At 41.0% G+C, this 23150-nt stretch overlaps 1 protein-coding gene across 1 annotated transcript in view; it reads right to left on the bottom strand.

The window, feature by feature from the left end:
* Nucleotides 1–23150, bottom strand: part of SCN8A (sodium voltage-gated channel alpha subunit 8) — a 113650-nt gene that overhangs the window by 44721 nt on the left and 45779 nt on the right. The window contains exons 9-12 of the mRNA XM_082850585.1: nt 22784–22990; nt 21637–21930; nt 10578–10973; nt 1184–1316 (exon numbers count right to left, since the gene is read on the bottom strand). Coding sequence (XP_082706711.1) covers nt 1184–1316; nt 10578–10973; nt 21637–21930; nt 22784–22990 — 1030 coding nt within the window. The remainder of the gene's footprint in view (nt 1–1183; nt 1317–10577; nt 10974–21636; nt 21931–22783; nt 22991–23150) is intronic.

Raw genomic sequence — 23150 nt, 5'->3', positions numbered from 1 at the left:
ATATGCGCAGATGTGAGTATTCCAGGGGAGTTTCGGGTTCCCTTCTAGGGATTCTCCTTTCACCACAGATGCCCCTGCCCATCTCTCTCTCTCTCTCTCTCTCTCTCTCTCTCTCTCTCTCTCTCTCACACACACACACACACACACACAGACTAGAAGTGGTATGTGGCTTAAATGACTCAAAAAAAAAAACAAAAAAAAAAACTTGTTCCAAGGACACCAGAGTAATTTGAGTCTCCTTATCTCAGGGACTCTGATTATTACTGGGTTAGCCTGGGTGTGTGGATTCTGCAGAACGGCAATCAGGAACAGTACGGATCTATAATGGGACAACTCAGCTAAATCAGCATGAATCAGATGAAGAAGCAGCATGCAGAATCAATCAGAATCTTGTGAGAGAAAACCTGGTCACTGAATCTACTGCCAAAGAAATCAAGAGGAGCCTGGAATACAGACCAGAGTCGGACAGAAAGCTGACAGTTGCGAGGGAACTGCAGTGTAATGGGAAATCCTCAGCAAGCCAGGCTGTGTCACGGAGGAGCCACCTGCTACGGAGTTCAGGCTCTGACGGCTACGCTGCTGCAGGCACGCTATGATTCAACAGTGGCTGCCCTTCCCCCGGGCACAGAGCGCCAGCGTTAGAGGGGTTTCAGCTTACCTGTTCACTCGTGCAATGTATTTATGGATATATGGGGGTGTTTAAAGCGAGGCAGAATTAGGTATAATCACAATGCACGGTACATTTGTCCTTAAGGGAAAACCAAAAGATCTGTAAGTAGCTAAAAAGGAGAAGAGGAAGGTAAGTTTTGTGGTCGAGGGCAGGAGGGGGGTTCCATCATTTTCTGTCATCACAGTTCTTCCGTCTCTGTTCCTCTCTGCCTCACGTCACCCTACTGGCTCCTCATGGTGCTGATTACAGAGACTTCTTGAGGTCCTCTAGCTCGCTCTTACGTTGTTCCTTCATACTTCTTACCTATCTGTGTACAGTGCTGGCAGCGGCTTTGAAGTCCTTCCTGGATTCTCCGCATGTAGATCTGAAATGCTGGTTTCTATAACCAGCAGACTCTATTCCTAAAGCTGAGACAATTTTTGCGAAGCTCAGACCAAGGGACTATATTTATATTATCATGCACACTACATATTTATAGCTCAGCAGCTTGGACCAGCATCACAAGACACATACCTTCTACCAGTGTATTTGTAACAACGCTCAATATACTGTTGATCCTGTCCTTCCGCCCATAGGAGGCCAACTGGTCCATGGAAACTAAGAGAGATCCAGGGCCTTTCTTCTTAATTTCCACCTCGGTTGTAGCCTGAAAAAAATAGCAAGTTGGGTGAGTAAAGTCTTATCAACGTTAAGGCTGGGCCTTAGCGGATATAGTCTAGAGTGAGCGAGAACCTATGCTCTTCCTTAGATCTTTTTACTTTGATCCTACAGTCCTATTCGCCTCAAGGAGTAGAATGAAACGAGTTGGCCATGGATCATCCTTCGTTCCACAGATGACAAGACCAAGTCGTTGAAGTGTGTATAAAATCTACAGTGAACCCAAGAGTCTGGCTGGGATCCAAATACATCATCTGCTCCATGTACGCAGAGAGTAGAAAGACCAGATCCCCTGGGAAAATGCCATCAGAAGCAGACCCTCCTGACCTCCTCGCATATCCACAGCATTTGGCTAGAATTGGACCACATGATAAAATAAGTCAAATTCACCTGTACGTGAAATTTCACGAAGGGCCAGGTGCCTGATCACACTGAGTATTACAGACACGGTTTCCTTCACTTGTAGGAGCACCACCATTCTACCAAACTGTCACTTCCAAATGTCAAAACTGGGCCTAACTGAACGTTAGCAAGTGGAAGTTCTACTCCAAATCTCCTCCAAGCCACTGCAAACAAGAGTGGTAGGTTTTGCCATCTTAATTAAACACATTGCCTCATATGTCTTTTTACATTTATCTTGTCTTTTTACATTTTTATTTTATGAGTTAACCTGAAAAATTCAAATTCCCAACCAAATAAAAAGGGCAGAAAACACCATCAGACTGTTAAACAAAGTATTTTTTACACGCTCCTCCTTGGGCGATACCAGTACGGTAGATTGCGGCAAAGGGTTTCTGAATGTCCCTAGCTTGCGCTGTTTGTGCCAACCTGAATATTCTACATCAGATCAGGCTTAATGGGGTGGCTTAAAACCTAGCTTTCTATTTAACTATGCTGTCCACTGTAACATGTCAACCATATAAACTTAGCTGCTCCTTCCATGTGAAGGTAAGAGGACAGAGACAGTACCAAAGGACAGGGAAGACGTGTTTGTATGAAGCTAGAGAAGTATCTGTCTGATCAGTGACAGTAAGTTTTGAAAAGAAAATAATCGTCTCTGGAGAGTTACATCAGAAAGCCTTTCTATTCTTACATATATTTAGATTTTAAGAACTGTACTGAAGAAAGTTCCAGGCAGATTACAATCCCATCATGGTGTTTTATCAAATAGTTCCACTGATTCAGAGATTTGGTTTACCTTAGGGTTTTGTTTGTTTTGTTTTGTCTGTCTGGCAGAGCTACAGAAGAAATGGAAAAGAAAAAGAACTGGTTTCCTTGGGAATTCCTGGATGCATTACTATACAAGCATCTGTATTTGTAAGAATAACTTAACCATTAGCTCAGGTCATGATACAGTATATTTCTTTGAGAAATCACTTTTTGCTACAATTCCCAGCCTAATATTCATGACATTTAATAAATGAGATTAAACTATTATATTTAAAAAATGACAGGGCTTCCCTGGTAGCGCAGTGGTTAAGAATCCGCCTGCCAGTGCAGGGGACACGGGTCAAAGCCCCAGTACGGGAAGATCCCACATGCCGCGGAGCAACTAAGTCCGAGCGCCGCAACTACTGAGCCTGTGCTCTGGAGCCTGCGAGCCACAACTACTGAGCCCACGTGCCACAACTACTGAAGCCCGCGTGCCTAGAGCCTGTGCTCCACATCAAAGAGAAGCCACCACAATGAGAAGCCTGCACACCGCAACGAAGAGTAGCCCCCGCTCACTGCAACTAGAGAAAGCCCGCGCGCAGCAACGAAGACCCAACGCAGCCAAAAATAAATTTAAATAAATAAATAAACAATTAAATTTATTTTAAAAAATGACAATCATCTAAAAATGAACACAGAAGTCCCAATACAATGGACATTCTTATTTCTGACATTTATTAATTCTAGATTTTATTGAACTGCCCTTCTGCAAATCTACTAGATAGATTTTATAATGCTGACCCCCGAGGTACTGGAAGATCTAATGGACTGGCTGGTTTATCAAAGAAGGATGAAACTGCACTTAATATGGCTTTGGTATTAGTGTAGCTTACTGTCTTTTGGGCATGCTGGATGTAATAAGATATAAATTCTTCAGGCTTTAATAACACCAACCTTAAAAAACAAAATTAATGAAAATGCTATCTAAAAAGACCTAGTCAAATCATTATATTATCATTTGTTGATACCTATTCAAAAGATAAAACAATTTTTAGCTTGGATAAAAAAATCCACAAAAATTAAAGAAAAATTTATCCCCAAACTTAATATTACGATGGAACAATTACTATTTATCTCTTTCTATGTAAAATGAAAGTAAACTATAGCAGGGCTATGTGGAGACAACTTCTGAAATATTAAAATTTGTTCCATAATCCATAATGTGTTATAGAACTATAATCTATACTGTACAATTGCTTAACTTTTAAAAAACAAACAAATGAAAGAAGATGCCGAGAAATGAACATTTCAAAGCCCATACTTAGGAAATTCTAGAAGGTAAAAAGAGAAATCCATTAATTATCTTTTTACAAAGGCAAGAGCATTTAGCATAGATCCAAATAACTGGTTCCATCAAATGTCTTGGTAATAATAAGATATCCAGAAAAATTCCCACATATTTGTAAATTAAACAACAGACTTCTAAAGATCTGTGAATCAAAGAGGTTTGCACAGGGAAAATTAAAAAATACTTTAACTGATGACAATGAAAACACAATACATCAAGATTTATGGGATGAAGCTAAAGAAATTGTTAGAGAAAATTTTACAGCTTAAAAAAGATATAAGATCAATGCTCGAAGCTTCTGCCTTAAGAAACTAGAAAAAGAGGATCAAATTAAGCCATAGGTAAGTATATGAAAGGAAATAATAAGAATGGAAATTAATGAATTAGTAAATGGACAAACAATAGACAATCAAAAAAGGTCAAATGCTGGTTCTTTAAAAAGATTAATAAAATTGATAATTCCCCAGGCAAGACTGATCAAGAAAAAAAAATAGAGAAAACACAAATTATAATTTTCAGGAGTGAAAAAACAGGATATCACTATAAATCCTATAGACGTTATTAAGATAATAAGGATATGTTGTGAATAACTTTATGCCATTTCATCTTGGATGAAACAGACAAACATATCCAAACACAACTTACAAAAACTGACATAAGAAGAAACAGAAAATCTAAATAGCCCATATTAATTCAAGAAATTATAATAAAAAATCTTACCACAAAGAGAACTCTAGGCCCAGATGGGGCTCCATAAGTGAATTCTATCAAATGTTTATGGAAGAAATAATACTAATTTTACACAAATTCTTTCAGAAAACAGAGATTAAGAGAATACTTCTCAACTTCTTTTATAAAGCGAACATAACCCTGATACTAAACCTGACAAGAATATTACAAGAAAAGAAAATTAGAGATCAGTATCCCCCACCAACAGAGATGTGAAATCCTTAACAAAATATGAGTAAACAGAATCCAGCAATATATACAAAGGACACTACATCATGACCAACAGAGTTTATCCCAGGAAAGCAAGGTTAATTTAATACTAGGAAAAAAGTCAGTGTTATTCATCATGCTAACAGAATAAAGGAGAAAAACCATATGATCATCTCACAGATGCAGAAAAAGAACATTTAACAAAATTCAACACCTCTGCATAAAAATAAAATTCCTCAGCAAGCCACAAATACAATGTAGCAGTTTCAGTCTGACAAAGATCATCTATGAAACCTAGAGCCAACACCATGCTTCTTGGTGAAACATTAAATCCTCTTCCTCTAATACTGGAAACAAGGAAGGCTGTACACCTTCATCAAGTCTATTCAATTTTGTATCTAAAGTCTTAGCTAGTGCAATAAAGCAGGAAAAATAAATGAAGAGCATAAAGATTGCAGTTGCTGTTACTCACAGAAAATATTACTGCGCATGTAGGAAACACTATGGAATTTACCCAAAAAACCCAAACAACAAAAAACCCTCCAAGGCTAATAGAACCAATACATTAATTTATCAAGGTCATGAGATATAAGGTTAATATACAAAAATCAACTGTATTTCTATATTCTGGCAACAAATAATTGAAAATAAAAAATTTTAATTATACCTTTTACAATAGTATCAAAAAATATCAAACACCAAGGAAAAAAAATCTAATGAAAGATGTCTAAGACCCCCACTAAAAACTATACAACTTTGCTGAGAGAAACTTGAGAAGACTTAAATCAATGGAGAAATGTACCACATTCATAGTTTGGAAGACTCAATATAATTAACATGTCCATTCTCCCCAAAGTGATCTATAGATTCAGTACAATCACTACCAAAATTCTGTGTTTTCTGAAAAAACATATACATATATTTATGTATAAATTTTTGTGTGAACACCTGTTTTCCTGGGTATATACCTATGAGTAGAATCTCTGCGTCATCTGCTAACTCTATGTTTAACTTTATGAGGAGCTGCCAAACTGTTTTCCAAAGTGTCTGTACTATTTCACTTTCCAACCAGTAATGTTAGCTATTGTTTCTTGTGTCAGACTATGACCAGTTGAAGGGAAGAAAACCTGGAGCAGACTCTTCATCGTCACCTTCCACCTAGAATCTGCTTGGGATTCTGTGAGGTATGTCTCTACTATTGGTTCAGCTGCCCAATTCTCATCACCTGGAAGGTGGGAAGGAGGTGTCTTCCTCCAAGCATGCTGAGACCCAAGGACCAGGGGAAAGATCACATATTCATTCTCTCCCCTCCCTTATTTCTTGGGGTCATCTTTTGGGGGGGGCGGGAGATGAAGGTGTATATTTTTATTTGTTTCGTTTTCTTTCATTTTGTTGGGGAGGGAGGAGGAGAATTAACAACTTTTTAAAGTCAGGAGCTCTCTGCCTTTTAAAAATTCAGCCCCTAAGGAGCCTTGGTGCAAAACTATCAGTAAGAGAGGAAGCCATTGAGAACCTTAATTACTTTAAACCCAATACAAATTTGTTGCATTTCTCTTAACTCAAACACAAAGTTTATTAGGCCACTGACTTCCAACCTCCTAAATTGTAGCTGTCCTTCTCAAAGAGATATTCTACCATGTCTGCAGATGGCAGGTTCTGCCCACATTTCTATAGATCTATCCAAGGAATCTCAACTTGTTATTGATTCTGAACTGCTTTCACATGGAAATACATAACTGGCAACTTACCAGCCAGTCACCTTTCTTGGGACTAAAATTTAGAGCATTTTAGAAGTGGGCTTAGGACCCAGCCATTTATCTCCTGTTCCAAGCCTTTCTAAAATTTTTGCAGTATTCTGCTTTAAAATACTGTACAATAATTTATCCTTCTCAAAGGATCTTTGGAATCTTAGAAGAAATCCGACCCTCTCCAAGTCAAGCAATTCAGCAGAAATCCCACTGTCTACTTCTCAGGCTACAAAGGCCAAAAAAGTATAGGGAAAGGAATGGAAACTGGTTTCTGAATACCAAGGATGGGCCAAGTAATATGCTTCACATTTTATAAATGTTATTACATTTAATCTTCAAATAGCCCTATAACAATGGTCCTTTTTATCTCTTTTTTACAGATAAGGAAATGGGCTTAGAGATGCTCATTTTTCAGGATCATTTGAGTAAATAAAGAACCCGGGCTTTGTAGTTAGCATAGCATAATGGTTAGTGGTTAACACTGTGGAGTTTGATTGTCTGGATTCAAATCCTAACTCTACTGCTTACTGTGCAATCTTGGACAAGTTGCTTTATTTCTCTAAGCCTTGGTTTCCTCCTCGTAAAATGCACACAATAGTAGTATCTAACTCAGAGGGCAGGAGCTGTGAGCATGAAATGAGATAATGCTTTGCATTTACAACATGATTTCTGAGTTATGTGTGTTTTTGGATGGTCAGTGGCACCTGCTTCCTTTACGAGTGAAGAGCAATGATTTTCCAGCTCAGAGACGAAGACATGGGGAAAGTCCCCTTATCCTCTGCTTCAGCAAAACGCAAAAGTTCTCAAACTATCAAAAAATGATCACCACTCAATCACAACTGAATAATTAATGAAGATGTGAAATAGTTTTTGATGAGATTCTAATGAGGTGATGTCTGGATGTCTTTTTTTTCATAGGGAATATCATATTTCTTAATTTGAGCCTAAAGAAAAAAAAATACAGACGTGGCTTAGCCCAAGCATTAATGTTGTGTGAGATCAGCTTATGGACCATCAACGGCTCCTACACCAGTCCATAAAGCATGAGTATGTAACTGGAAGCACTCTGATGGTTCAGGCGAGGACAAGTTCATCTGTAGCTGCAGACGCATCCAAAACGTTTTGACAGTGAGAATCGCTATCTTCTCACCCAAAGAGGTATAATAATTGCTCACTTGGCCCAGGCTGCATATAACATTATGAATATATTAATTCCTTCTAAGAGAAATGACTTTTCCTACTTCCCAAATAAGCAGTCAGGAAGTTCTCTTGGCATCAGGAAGACCTTGGTTCCATTTCCACAAGTCACTAAGTCTCTAAGTCTATCTGTTGATTGGATAAAACCACCTACTGAATGGGGAAGTTATAAGAATTAAATGAGATCATACATATAAAGGTGCTTAGCATAGTGTCATCAGAACTCAGTCTATGGCAGCTATAAGTATTAGGCCCATTGGAGAAAACTAGAAAGAACAGAAAAGTGTTAAGGAAGGGAAAAAAAGTCACTCATAATTTCCCCTTCCAAAGGCAGCTACTGTTAACTTTTAGTCAGTCATCTTTTTTCTATATGCAGTTTGTCTTTATATAGATGATATCATACCACACAAACTATATGCATTCTGTTATTGTTTTGTTTTGTCTTTTTGGCCTATTAATGTAACTTAGATATTTCCCCACACCATCAACAAGTAGGAGGTGCTTCTTTATGGCTTCTAACAAAATAATTTTTCCTCGTTATGAAGCCCTTGGGAATGATACAGTCCTACCTACCTCATCTTCCTGCCACTTTGGGATCTGACCTCTTGGCCTTGGGAATCCTCAGGTCGGTCACCATCATCACTTGGGGCCACTGCAAAGCATCTCCTAAGTGCTTACAGGGTGTTGAGTGTGCAGGACCCCCCAAACCCCAAAGGCAGCCGTTCTGTCAGCCACAGCGTAAGGCAGCACAGACAGCCTTACATTCCACAGCCATCTGCTCAACTGCCTCTCAAATTTATCTCCCACACAATATAACAGAAGCTGCTAAAAAAACAAAAACAAAACCCGCAAACCCGCTCAGCTGCCTTTAAGCTGAAGTTCAAGCTCCTTCTTCCTGGATACCTTTTCTAATACCTTCTCTTCAAAGAAAAAGCAAGATATATTATTTCGCTTAAATATTTTTTAAAACTGCTGGGATATCAGAATTTACTTTCGTTTTCAACATCTGAATTATGCCCACTGTACTGTCCATGCTGATCCACCCCTCATTCTCCATTGATATCATCTCTTGTTTTATTAGAGAACATAATTATCTATCTAATTACAGAGCCAAAAAATTTACATCTAGACATAGAACCAGTGAAGATCAAAAAATCATATTTCAAGTAAAGACAGTCACTCATAACATTTATTCTGGCCAACTACCTAGCTTGCAGGGGGCGCTGGAGACACCGTTTGTTATCATTATTGTTCCTATTACGCTTGATCTGAAACAAACAGTTCTCCAGAAGAGCAGGGGCCACGTGACGAGGCGGAGAAGACATGAAAATTAACTGAGAAGCAGAAGACTGAGGTTTCTGAAAGGTCTGTCAATGATGAGCTGTGTAACCCCAAGGAGTACAAACTCACTGAGCCTGCTTCCCCATCTCAAAAACAGGGATAATCAGCTCCATTTTGTCAGCCTTATGGAATTTTTATTCGAAACAAATAAAGCATGCAAAAGTAATGTGTACCTTGTGAAGAGCTATACAAACATAAGGGGGAAAACATTTTGCTTTTAAATAAAAAGTCAGGAAGAGGAAGGACAACGTCAAATATCCTAATTGTCTTTTGAATTTAGGACAGTCAACAACTGTCCTAAAGTGCTAAAAACAGATCATTCTGAATAATTCCATCCTTGATTGTCCAATTTCCCTCCACACATGCAACATGCTAATGAAAGGGCTGGCTATCTTCATGCTGTGTTAGAGGAAACTGAAGTGTAGCAACAAAACAGACCGACATGCTATCTCGAGAAGCTGAGACCGGCTAAGGAGGGACTGAGGAAAGTTAAGGAACTAGAGGTAGAAAGGATTAGGATCACTAAGGTTATAAGAATTTAAAACTAGAAAAAATGGTATAAACAGCTTAGAATCTAAAGAAATGTTAAGGGATGGCTTTTCCCAAAGAGGCGAGCCATTATCCTAGCCCTTAGACAAGCGATTTTGTGAAGCTATGATATACAGCTCCTCCAGAGCTTGACATTTGATTACATTTAAAATTCATCTTTCACTTCCCTTTTCCTTCCTCCCCCATATACCATGTGTTCTTGCCCTGACCACCTACCTTCCCCTCCTTCGATTTATTTCCATCTCAATCCCTTTTAAATGTCTAGGTCCAGTTCCCCACTGGTTTCCTTAACCTCTCCTTGCCTGGCTCTCCCAGTGCCTACTTCCTACCCTCAGCATCACCCATGCACATTCCTCTTTGGAAAAAGAGGAAAAATCACATCTCACTCTTGTAGAGGAGACTAAGAAAATTATTCAAAGCTATGTTACTTTTTTTTTTTTTAAATAGGAAGACAAGAGCTTTAAATTCCAAGTTGTTTCCCTATGAGGAGGGAGGACGTAGGGGGAGAGAAGCAATGATAGTTCCAAACCCGCTCAGACTTGGTCACTGGTGACGGCAGAGGCCCTTCTCATTCCATCCGGGCAGGATCCTCTGGCCAGAGGCATTCAGTCAAAGCAGGTGTGGGGAGGAAAAGAGATAAGCAGGCAGAGACGTGCAGAGATGGAGAGAGAGAAAAAGGGATAAAATAAAGGAAAGAGTTGATGGGGAAAGGGCCAGAGTCAGAAACAAGAAAGGAAGATGGGGGAAAATGGAGCAAGGAAAAAAGGGAAAACAGGGCGAGTAAAAGAGGAGGGCTGAAGAGAGAAATAGGAACAAACCAGGAGGGAGAAAACAGAAGTGGTGGGGGGCAGAGACACGAGTTGGGATGGAGCGCGGAAGAGAGACCGGGTGGAAGGGACAGAGCAGGGAGAGAAGAGAGGAAGGGAGTGGGAGAGAAGGCCATGCCTAGCCTCGGTCTACTTTTTTACTTCCTTACACTGTCATCAGTAGCTGCCTTATCTATTTTCACCTCTGGCAGGAGACGCCCGCTGATGTGGGAGCCGGGGCCGCCGATGAGGGACACCACACCGTTGCAGTCCACCGTGCTGTTGCGCTTGACGCTGCGCCGCAGGCTGGGGAATATGCGCGAGGAGCGGCTGCCCTGGCTGTAGCCGCTGTAGCCGCTGTAGCTGCTGCGGCGCTCGCGGGCTCGGATGGGGATGAAGAGCGAGTCCCGGCGGCCCTCGCTCTCCTCCACCGTGCTGTGCTCGTCGTCCGCAAACTCGTTCTCGGAGCCCGGGTCCCGGAACCGTCCAGGCCCCCTGAAGCTGAAGATGCTGCTTTTGCTGTTGTGGCGGGACAGGAATGGGGAGCCCGGAATGCTGAGCAGTGACTGTAGGGGCAGGAAGAGAGAGAGACAGAGAGGCATGAGACAGGAAGGGGACCCCGTAGAGGCTGAACAAAGGCTGTCAGCTTCCCCAGCCTGGCCCCATCCTTGCATTCCTGTTCATCAGAACACAGGTGTTTCCAGAAAGCACTTCGGGATGTTGAATTTCTACTGCTTTTCAGCACCCATCATTACTCACTTCTCCTTGCCCCATAACCTTGCGATACACCTGTCTTTGACCTGTTAACCGTTCACAAGTTCTATTCACTGTTCACCCATGTATTGAAAGGATGCTTTTATCTCATGCTCTGTGTATTGAATCACCAGGAAATACATTCAGTGTCTATTTCTCATTACTATGAGCTCACCTGGAGTGTGCCTTTAATCTACCAAGTTAGATTCTATGCCACACTTGGCAAAAGGAGAGAATTTAAAAGTGCCCAGTCACTTGCCACTCTCTCAATGGGTACCACATGCCCTAGAGGCTAAGAACTATGCCAATAGTTTTTTAGTTCAGTTGAAAATGGTATGTCCCCTCCTCCTCCATTTTAAAGTCAACGTTTTTTTCATGAGAAGTTTAAGTATTTGTAAATTATATAATTCCCAGCATTGACATTTTAAAGTCAAACTTGTATTTATCACTTAGAAATTTTTCATCTTTTTCTCCTTCAGCTCATACTTCCATTCCACCTGCCCTAGAGAATTTTATGCTAATGTATATTTTTATGCTTTAATGCATTTTACTGATCACCTTTCAATACTTTTCGGCAACAAAAAATTATAAATAAACTGTACTTAAAATTAAAAGAAAATTTTCCTGTGACCATGAGTCTCCAAGAAATTTAAAAAATTCTCCTGGATTGTGTTTTTATTACAATTCTCATTAATACGATTGATCACAAATATATTCTACACTTTATAAGTAATTACTAAGCTTAAAAAGAAAATTTTATTAAAATATATCTCAATGAGATGAATTTTTTTTTCCAATTGGTGTTTTGGTGTTTAAATATTTGTAGATAGTATTATTTATTATTAGAATCAAACATGGCTCAACAGAAACCCCTCTCTCCCTTCTAATATTATTTAGATTTTAAGTGCTGAGAAACCTTATTCATGTAAATGGTACCTTGGAACAGAAGAATATTGTTATAAACAGTAATGTCACTCAATTCTTTGAACTCCTTCTAAGTTATACGCCAAAATTGCACAGTAAGTGATCAGCAAAATTTATCTTAATGATCTATCAGCTGACAATTAAATCAAGTCCTCTTTCAATTGTGTTGAAAGCAAAGAACTGAAAACCACCCAACTTGCCAAAGGACTTGTACGCAGTTGATAGAAGTATTCCACTTCCTGATTCCTGAGGATATCAAAAAGGCCTTATTTATTATTAACTAATAATTATATCGGTACCTCTTACAGGGGTTATTCTTTTACTTTAAAGGAACCATATTTAACCCAACAGAAAAGGTTGGAATAACCAAAATATTGTCGATTTCTATACATCACTGCCAACATTAATTTTTTAATAAAATGATGTTATCACAGGCTTTAAAGATATTTTCATCAAAACCTTAAAGCCACAGACTTAGCTCATTTAATTTACAAAAATGCCCACCATATGATCTAATTAGCAAAGCCAGTCCCCAGTGTCAAAGCAATTGGCCAAATCAGACTTATTTTCATTGGAAAAAGTATGACTTCATTTTTAATTTTTAATAAATGTATTAATATGTATCCCAGTGACATCCATCTTGCTCCTGAACTTAAAACATCCCATTGCCCCTGATTATAACTCTATATTTCACTCTTATTACAAGTATATAAGAGATAGGTAAATTCAGAAAGCCTTACAATGGGTTTGTTTCCTAGATTAAAGAAAACTTTTTAGACCCTAATATTTTCAACTGTCCCTTTGTTTCGCACCTCCAAAGATTTTTATATCTTAGGGCAATGCACCACTTAGAATTTGGGATGAGAGAGAGGTATGCCTTCCTTTTGTAAAGTGGGAGAAGGCTGACTGTGAAAAGAAAAGTGGAAAAGAACTGGTGTGACTTTGGACCACAGGCCTCACCCTAGGCGTAGGAAAATGTAACTTAAAGATCTGGAAATCAGGTTCCTTAAAACTGTGCTTAGAAAGTCTTCAGGTACCCTGAGGGGATGCAATCCCAGTTTGAGGACCTCTGCTCTAAGAGAACAAAACCTGACAGACAACTGACCTCAGACAATCCTCCTTGCTACCCTGAGATACTCAGTTTGCCCAATTATGGCTTTGACGGAATTTCAAAGTAACTTTTAGCTATATAAGATTTTTGCCTTAGAGTTTAGGCCTTACCCTTCTGGTAAAATGATTCCACTGTGAAAGTTCTTTGTGGGCTAGGACTCTGCCAATATAGTATACATATTAAAAGTGCTAAATAAACATTTTAAAATAATACTTTTGATGATAACCCTGGAATGGCTGTAGGGCTTCTCTTTAATATTTCTGCCCATATCTTTTTTTTACCTAGAACTCCACTTCTAGTTCTAGACTCAAAATGATCCCAGTTCCATTCTCTTCCTGTAATGTACAAAGCCCCCATGCCCAGGTGGGTACATTTTTTTTGGATATTTCTAGTTTTATCATACTTCATTCTCTAACCTGTATTTCCCTTGTTATATAGTCTCTTCTTGCAGTGGCTTGAAGCAACTCACAAATCTCTGAGATAATAAATGAATTTGATTACTGGAAACTGCATCAAGAAAACCACTTACCACAGATCATTTTACACAAATGTTACTGTTAAATACATACTATATGCTGTATGTAGACCTCTAAAACATAGGATTCAGGTATGCAGCATCTCTGACCCCTTTCCTGATCACTCTGACTTGTTCTGCTCTTCTGCCTCATCCCTGCACCAGAGAGGAGGAGCTGCATGGGTTAGATTCTAGAATGTTCACTGGGTCTCATTTAGGAGTGGAGGGTGTCACTGTGTATTAAAAGGGCACATGCGTGGCCATGTTCCTTCTCCATGCTGTTGAGCTGGTAGAGGGGTCAGCGCCTCCTCCAGCTTTTTGCTTGCTACTCCTCATTTCACATATATGTTTGGGCACCCTCACTGATTCATCCCCCTGAACCATTCACACATCAATGCTAGTATATAATCTGCTACTGGCTTGCAATGAGACAGTAAAAACCTGAGAGAAGCATTTAGAAATTTTAATAGCAAGTAGGCATTTTTACAACATCCAAGAATGTGATAATTTTTCTAGAAGTTTATTGCAATTATATTTTACAAGAGTATCATTCATGAAGAAATGGGAAAGACAAAAACTGGTCCTTCGCTACAGATAGTTTGAGAAACACTTCTCTAAACAATGTGGCTGGCCAGAAGATTTGTTAAGTGTTAGAATGTACCTATGAGTTTTGGTTTCTTTCTTTCTTTCTTTTTTTAATATTTATTTATTTAGGCTGTGCCGGGTCTTAGTTGCAGCATGCGGGATCTGGTTCCCCGATCAGGGATCGAACCCAGGTCCCCTGCCTTGGGAGCATGGAGTCTCACCCACTGGACCGCCAGGGAAGTCCCACCTCTGATTTTGTTTTAATCAGGTATGGTAAGGTGACAGACACAGAGATAACTGCCTTTGAGAGAAGAGTTTATTACTTACAGTTCCCAAAATAAGGGGGCATGGCATGCCGCACCATGTCATGCCAGGCCACACAGGGCCTCACGGGGGGGTGGGGGTGGGTACGAGGGTCAGTCAGGAGGCAGGAGGAGGGAGGGGAAAAGCCTGGCCCAGAGCCTTTGCTGTGGAAGGGATGGGTGAGGCAGAGCAGGCACATTTGAACAAGTTTAAAATTGGATAGTTTGAATAATTTCAAACAGGTTCTGGGCTATAGGAATGGTGCTGGCTCTGGAGTGATTTAGGGCACGGGAGATATTGGCTGGGTGTGTGAATTAGATACCAGGAGGTTGGGGATAAGGGTCTGGGACTGGTTGATCTGCACATGAAAGGCACACTTCCCGGCAAGTTGTTCGCTCTCTCTAGGAATTAAACTAGCACCAAGAGGGGCAGCTCCTCCCAGCCAGCAAGGCTCCTAACGTGTCAAAGCCCCATAAAATACAGAAAATAAAAAACTGCCTCCCTTCTCACCGCAAGCTTCCCTGGACTGAATCTGTGATTTTCACAAGGCCGACGTTGGGTGCTGACCCTACCTACTATATTAGGTCTCCATATTAGGAAAGAGGTTTGATTTTTATTTGATAAATGATCATCAAATACCTGTTGTGTGCTAAGTGATGTGGACATAGTGGTGAACAAGACATATAACATGGTCCCTGCCCTCTCGCAGCCTAGTAGGAAATATTATGTACTACATGAGGAAATACTATATACTATATTAGATCTCATATAGTATATAATACCTGACTATTCTTAACTGATAGGAAAGTGAGAGGAAGTGATAGAAAGATAATGACCAATTCAGTGACCCAGGAACACTTAGGAATCAGGATCCTGAGACAGTACACACTAAAAGGAAACAGTTTATCTATTATTCTTTAATTCTTTGTTCCATTCTTGGCAAGAGAGTTGACTGCAATAAATGTGGAAGGGGAAAAGACGAACTTGTCCCATTTCTCCTTGTACCCCTTGTATCTAATCCTGACCTAGCCAGTTCCCTAAGGAGACATATCCTGAGGGTAGCCCCTGGCCCCCCAGTCTCAATTTTCCTGGACTGGAGGGTTTTAGTTACGACTCAGGACCCGTGGCTCTATTAACTCCTGGGATCCAGGCTAGTTTATGAGATGGGTCCTGTTTTCAAAATCTTTCCTGTCAACAGACCAGGAGCTTCTGGTCCTTTTCAGGCAGTCACATCACAGCTAACTAAAAATACTCCCTCAGATCTAGGTGTCTGCTTGGGAGAATAGCTCTGGGGTTCTTGGTTAGAGGGAGGAGCCCTCACACTACACAGAAAAATTAATTGGGAATTTCAGGGCATCCATGTCAGCTGTTTACTGGGATAAGGCTTAACAATGACTGGGATGTTTAGAATGTAATAAATTGATGATTTAAATGTCCTACTTCCATGCCATATTTCACCTTTTCTTCACTTTTTCTTTCCAACACAGCAGTTGGTTCTTAAAATGTGGTCTGGGAACTCCTGGGGTCCTTGTGACCCTTTTATGGGGCGGGGGGGGGGGGTCACAAGATTAAAACTACTTCATAATAATACTAAGATGATGTCTGCCTTTATCACTCTCATTTTCTCACAGGCATACAGTAGACTCTGTGAGCCTGACAGTTTCACAGAATTTAAAGACTTTTCTTATGAGCTTGATAGAGATAATAATATACGTGATTTTTTAATATTGTGTGTCAGTACTTCGAAGATCTGCATAACTCAGTGAACCAGTATTTCCCAAATGGTCAACGTAAGATGCTACAAGTCATTCATGAGTTAAAGACCTATAGTGCAAAATACAGCGAAGGATTTTAATGTAACAGTACCAAGTTACTGATACAGTTTCAGCTTCCACATTGCAACTAACCATTTAAAAATCTACCATTATCCAGTTTCGGAAAAGCATCAAAGAAGAATATTCACAATTATCTAAAAAGGCTGTTAAAATATTTCCCCCTTTTCCAACTACATCTGTATGAAACTAGATTTTCTTTAAATACTTCAACCAAAGAAACATACATCGCAACAGACTGAATACAGGTATATTCCAGCTATCTTCTATTAATCACAGATTAAAGAGATTCGCAAAGATGTAAACAGTACCACTTTTTACACTAATTTTTTTTTTGATCTGGAAAAGAGTTTATTTTTTCAAAAATATGTATGATCTGTGTTAAACATATAATGGGTTTATCATTATTATTTTAAATAAATCAGTAAACAAACATTTTAAAATTTCTTAATTATAATTTCTAACACAATAAATTGAAAGCACATTTAAAAAAAGCTCTTTGGGGTCCTCAATAATTCTTAAAGATATAAAGCCCCAAAAGTTTGAGAATTGCTGCAATAGAATAATTAAAATACTTTGCAAAAATGAACTCAACCTAATACTTGTTTTCACCTAAACCCTAAAAACACAGCAGTAATTTTACAGAGAAACAGGTAGGAGACAGGTTGGGCAGATGTCTCGAGAGGATCTCAGCAGATCTGAAATACAGGAAACTGACATTCACTTGAACTGTGCGGTGGGAAAACTGAAGCCAGTCGCCACAGACGACCAGATATGTGTGGAGGTGAGTGAGGAGGGGGTGGCTAGAGACTGCAGTACAAGGCTTATAGTCAGGAGCCCCCGGTTCAAATCTTGCCTGCAACACCTACTAGCTATATAACCTTAAATAAATTAGTAAATCTCCCTAGGGCTCAGTTTCCGCAACCATTCCTCCAGATAAAATCAGAGAAACTGCAGGAGAGTCCTGGGACAAAGAGTATTACTACTGTGCGGGGCTTCTAAGCAAGTCTTGGCAGTCAGCCACGGACTCTAGGAATGCACAGTTTTTCTCAAATGGGGAGATTAGAGGAAGTGAACATTTTCATGCAAAGCAGGACATCTGAGAAGCCCAGCTTTATTTCTGAGCTAGGGAGCAATCAGTGCAACTCTGTGCTGAAGCCTATGGATTAATCAGAGCCCATTCAACAGCAAAGTGTTAATGGTACTAAGGTATTCATTAACTAGCTCAGGATGGCTCTCAAGACAAGGGCTGGATTACAACAAAGCTACAATCACAGTTTTCCCCCAGAAGATACTGAACTAGGAGAAAGGTGAGGTGAAGGTGAGACAGAGATGGTTCCAGGCCATAAAGGAGTCCCAGAAGGGGTTAAATCAGATTTATAAAAGTTCTTCATTCATTTTTCCAACAAATATCTGAATGGGCATAGAAGCAGACCTCGACTTTAGGATTTTATCTGAGAGAGGAGAGGGTATGAACATTAGTAAATATAAAACCACATACAGTAAAAAGCAACATGCAAAGAGGTACGTATAAACATAATGGAAAGATGAAATGATAATTTCCAACTGGGGGTGGGATGGAGGAGGGTCAGGGAAGGTTTCTTGAGAAAAGGATGTGAAGAATAAATACAATGTGGACAATTCAGAAATGGAAAAAACAGGGCATCTTAGAGAGGCTGTTTCTGGAGCAAAACAGAGGGTAGAAAAGAAGCATCGTGTATGAGAAGCATCTAGTAGTTCACTGTGGTGTAAGTATAGGGTGCTTGAAGGGGCACAGGGACTGGAGACTGAAGAGGGAGTCTGCATCGGGGAGGGGGAGTGCTATGAATTCCACCCCAAAGGGGAGTTCCCTCTCCCATTCTTCTTAGTAACTACTCTAAACTGTCACTATTGTCTTCAAGCTCCCGACTCAACCTCTCAAACCCTTCGATAAGATTTTTAATTTCCTACATTATTGAAAACTAGAGACTGACAGGTGCCATCTCTCTCCACTTCCTACTCCCCATCTACAAACTTGCCCGCACACACCCACCTCTCTTGTGCTGGCGTCTTTGGGGGGGACAAGGTACCCCCTTTCCTGTTGGAGGCTACGCCTATTTTCACATCTCCCAAGACTGTGTTCTACTTTCTTTTCTGTTCTACTCCATTTTTACTTCCAACCCTCCTTCTTCTGGGTTTCCTCTCCAACAGATTACAAAAATGCTTATTTTTGGGCTTCCCTGGTGGCGCAGTGGTTGAGAGTCCGCCTGCCGATGCAGGGGACGCGGGTTCGTGCCCCGGGCCGGGAAGATCCCACATGCCGTGGAGCAGCGGGGCCCGTGAGCCATGGCCACTGAACCTGCGTGTCCAGAGCCTGTGCTCCACAACGGGAGAGGCCACAACAGTGAGAGGCCCGTGTACCGCAAAATTTAAAAAAAAAAAGCTTATTTTCACCCACATTCTTTTTTTTTTTAAGATGTTGGGGGTAGGAGTTTATTAATTAATTAATTTATTTTTGCTGTGTTGGGTCTTCGTTTCTGTGCGAGGGCTTTCTCTAGTTGTGGCAAGCGGGGGCCACTCTTCATCGCGGTGCGTGGGCCCCTCACTATCGCGGCCCCCTCACTATCGCGGCCTCTCTTGTTGCAGAGCACAAGCTCCGGACGCGCAGGCTCAGTAGTTGTGACTCACGGGCTTAGTTGCTCCGCGGCATGTGGGATCCTCCCAGACCAGGGCTCGAACCCGTGTCCCCTGCGTTGGCAGGCAGATTCTCAACCACTGCACCACCAGGGAAGCCCCCACCCACATTCTTTAAAGAAGTTTGAATGAGAAGTCTTTACTTCCCACTCAACATGGCATCCACCCTTACCCTGGACTGAAATGTAACTTTCAAGTTCTCAATGACTTCTATTGCCGAATCCAACGGATATTTCCAGTTCTGATCTCATCAAGCATCTCTGTTAAGTTTCAATCCATTGATCACTCCACTGCCTTCTCCCACCCTTGTGCTCTCCAGCCCTCACTGCACTGTCGGTTCTCTTAGCACCTCTAACAGCCGTTCACTTGTCTTCCTCCATGAGTTCCATCTCTGATGGCCGTGAACATCAGTGGCCCACTGTTCTTCCACCTGACACACCTCTCCAAGTCATCTCATCCAGTCTCATGGTTTCAGTCCCCACCTGTCAGCTCAGGCCTCTTCCCTGAGCTATCATTTGACTATCCATGTGTCTACTAGGTTTCCCAACAAACAATTCAAACTTGGGATGTCCAAACTGGAACATACTTTTCTTCCAAACCTGGAATGTCCTTTCTTCCGTCTTACTGCTCCCTCACCAACACACATGTACATTACTTGACTAACTCCTGTTTATCCTTCAATGATCTTCCCCAGAAAATCTTTGCTGAACCTCCAGGTTGGGATAGATTGGTGCCCTCCAAAACACCCCAGTGTATCTCAATTATGGAATAATATCATCAGTGCTATTACACAAATAATTTTTTTAATGTATCTGGTTGCCCCATTACACTGTAAGCTCCCTAGGGCAGGGATGGTGTTCTAACCACCTTTTAATCTCTAGGACCTAGCACAATCCTTTCTTTTTTTTTTTCTTTTTTTTTTTTTTTTTTGGCGTTACGCGGGCCTCTCACTGTTGTGGCCTCTCCCGTTGCGGAGCACAGGCTCCGGACGTGCAGGCTCAGCGGCCATGGCGCACGGGCCCAGCCGCTCCGCGGCATGTGGGATCTTCCCGGCCCGGGGCACGAACCCACGTCCCCTGCATCGGCAGGCGGACTCTCAACCACTGCGCCACCAGGGAAGCCCCCTAGCACAATCCTTGACATACAGTAGGCACTCCATAAATGCTTGGTGACAAATAATGAGAGAGATGTTTTAGGAAGTGATCTGCTGACAATATATAACACATAAAGGAGAGACAGACAAGAGTGAATGAAGCTGCAATGGATAACTGCAGTAGAACAAAGTAACACAAAGTCTGAACTAAAATAGGATTAATACGAATAAAAAGAAGGGGATGGACATGAGAGATTCTGCTGTGATAAAATGAACTGGACTAGCAAAAGACTGAACTGGGAGGTGAGAGACGTAAGGGAGAGGCACAATCAATCATCTCTGGGAAACAAGAAAAGACACTGAATACACTGCCATACCCAGGAACTGTAATCTATTCTATACCTTACAAAACTTTCTTTGAAAGGGGGAATTAGGGCTTCCCTGGTGGCGCAGTGGTTAAGAATTAGCCTGCCAATGCAGGGGACACGGGTTCAAGCCCTGGTCTCGGAAGACCACACATGCCGCAGAGCAACTAAGCCCGTGCACCACAACTACTGAACCTGCGCTCTGGAGCCCGTGTGCCAAAACTCCTGAAGCCCACGTGCCTAGAGCCTGTGCTCCGCAATAAGAGAAGCCACCGCAATGAGAAGCCCATGCACTGCAACAAAGAGTAACCCCCCTCACCGGAACGAGAGAAAACCTGCATGCAACAACGAAGACCCAATGCAGCCAAAAATAAATTAAAAAAAAAAAATTGGGGAATTAAATGGCTTAAGAACTGGATTTTGGTGGTGTTCTCTGAAATCCAAAAATACCTATTATGTGATGAAATTTATAGTAATACAATGCTCAATAATAATCCATAAGTCCTCTCCCTTCTCTTTCTTTTAGTTTCCCGATTTATCAAAGTTGGGTAAAACTGGAGGCTTTTAATATATCATAGGCTAATTTATCAGCATGACACTATATATCTAGAATAATTAATTACTAGAACGTGCTACACTCAAATAAGGTGACCTAAAGAGTTCCATGACTTTTTTTTTAACCTAAAATTATATGAAACTCTTAAAAAGAGGTATTTGATCTAAATTCTGAAGTTCAGATGCTAAGAGGAGAAAAGTTCTTCATGATGTTTTAGAACATAAGGCTTGCTGGTTGCGACACAGACTTTACTGCTATGGTAAGTTTGCCAAAGGTGACCAGGTTGTCCTAGGGCTAGCTTTAGAGCAGAGAAGGGAGGGCAGGATTAGAGCACAGGGCAGCCCTAATACGCGAGTAACACTTCCTCCTAAAGGAAAACAGCGTGTAGGTATGGAGAAAAAGGCCTGAGAATGCAAGAATGGGTGTGGAAAACGTAAACCCAAAGGGGAACATGAGAATCAAGTGAGATTAGGAAAACCAAAATTTCTTAGGCTTATTTGACCCAGCGCAAAGAGTTTACCTGATTCATGATGGAAAATTTCCTCCCAATTCTGTTGTCTGGTAGCCGAAAGCCCTTCCTCCTCATACCATCTTCTGACTCTGACTTGAACACCTTCTCGGGATCCCCTTTCTCTTCTCCTTCAGAGAGCTCCTTTTGTTTCCTCTTCTTTCTCCTGTTACGTCTCTCTTTGGCACTCTTGGAACTGAGCTTAGAGATTTCAGATGAGCTTCGGGGAGAGCCTGCCCCTTCTTCACCTTCTTCCTCTATGGCATCTTCTGAGACAGTTCCTGCTGAAGTGGCCATAGCCGCCGCCTACGAAAGGAGCAACAGTGCAGATCAGAAGCAATGAACTGGAGCCACCCAAAGCCAAGCAATTAGTACAGATCGTTTCCTTTCCCACAGATAGGGGAAAAAGGGAAAAAAGGAGGAAGGAAAACCAGCCCATCAGAGGAGACTGTGGCTGGGGCCTGGTATCCCTTTTTCCTAGCTGAATTTGTATCGTGGCACACAGCCTTGCATAATCAGAGCAGAACGGCATGGTGAGAACTCGGGGGTTTATTCTCTTGAGTATCTCAGACAAGAACGTGGCTGCCACCTTGGTACCAAATGATCCTTTTTTTGGACAACTCTGAAAATCAATGCTAAGAAACTATACTATACATTATGGGCCCAACAATGTAAAAATACATGTATATTTGGATAAAGATGAAAAAGTAAAGTGTTAGGGTGTTGGTGGAATCACAAGTTTGTTTTTCAAATTTTACTTTCATATTTTACCTGTATCTTCTTTTCAAGACTTGCTATGACCACAGAGAATCTCTGAAGGAGACCCTAATGTTTTTCTCAACAAAAAGGCTATGCTTATATGAAGCATTATATAGACTGCTCTGGCCACTTTCTTTTCTCCCCAGCCAGCACAGCAGTTGTACACTGAACAGTTGAGAAATTCAACAAAAGATCATATTCACAAACAATTTGGCCATTAAGACAAATGGAATAATTGGACTGACCATCTGTAGTTGTTACTTGGGTTATTTTAATCAGATCAGTGACTTCTATTTGACAGTGACTGACGCCTAAAAAGATCAATTGGAATGGCAATCAGGTGGGGCCTTAGTCACCGTGATATGGCAGGAAAGACCGTAGCAAAGAATTGGTCACCAACCTGTGCCTCTTCCTGTTGCTTCTTAAGTTGCTCCAACATTGCTTTGAATTCAGCCTCTTTCTGCTCTGCTTCCTCCAGTGTTGCCTGATTCTGTTCTTCATAAGCCATGGCCACCACAGCCAAGATCAAGTTCACCAGATAGAAAGAACCCACAAAGATGACCAAGACGAAGAAGATCATGTACGTTTTCCCAGCTGCTCTTAAGGTCTGTAAAGACAAAGACCACTTTCTGAGTTGCTTGCATCAAACGAATCAGGCTGAAAACAACTCATGGGCTGGTGTTCCTCTGCAGGGGCACTACTGAATTTTTACACTTTTTTTTTTTTTTTTTTTTTTGCAGTATGTGGGATCTTCCCGGACCGGGGCA

This window comes from Leucopleurus acutus, assembly GCF_964270905.1.
Source record: "Leucopleurus acutus genome assembly, chromosome: 11".
NCBI lineage: Eukaryota > Metazoa > Chordata > Mammalia > Artiodactyla > Delphinidae > Leucopleurus > Leucopleurus acutus.
This window is presented reverse-complemented; position numbering and strand designations above follow the sequence as displayed.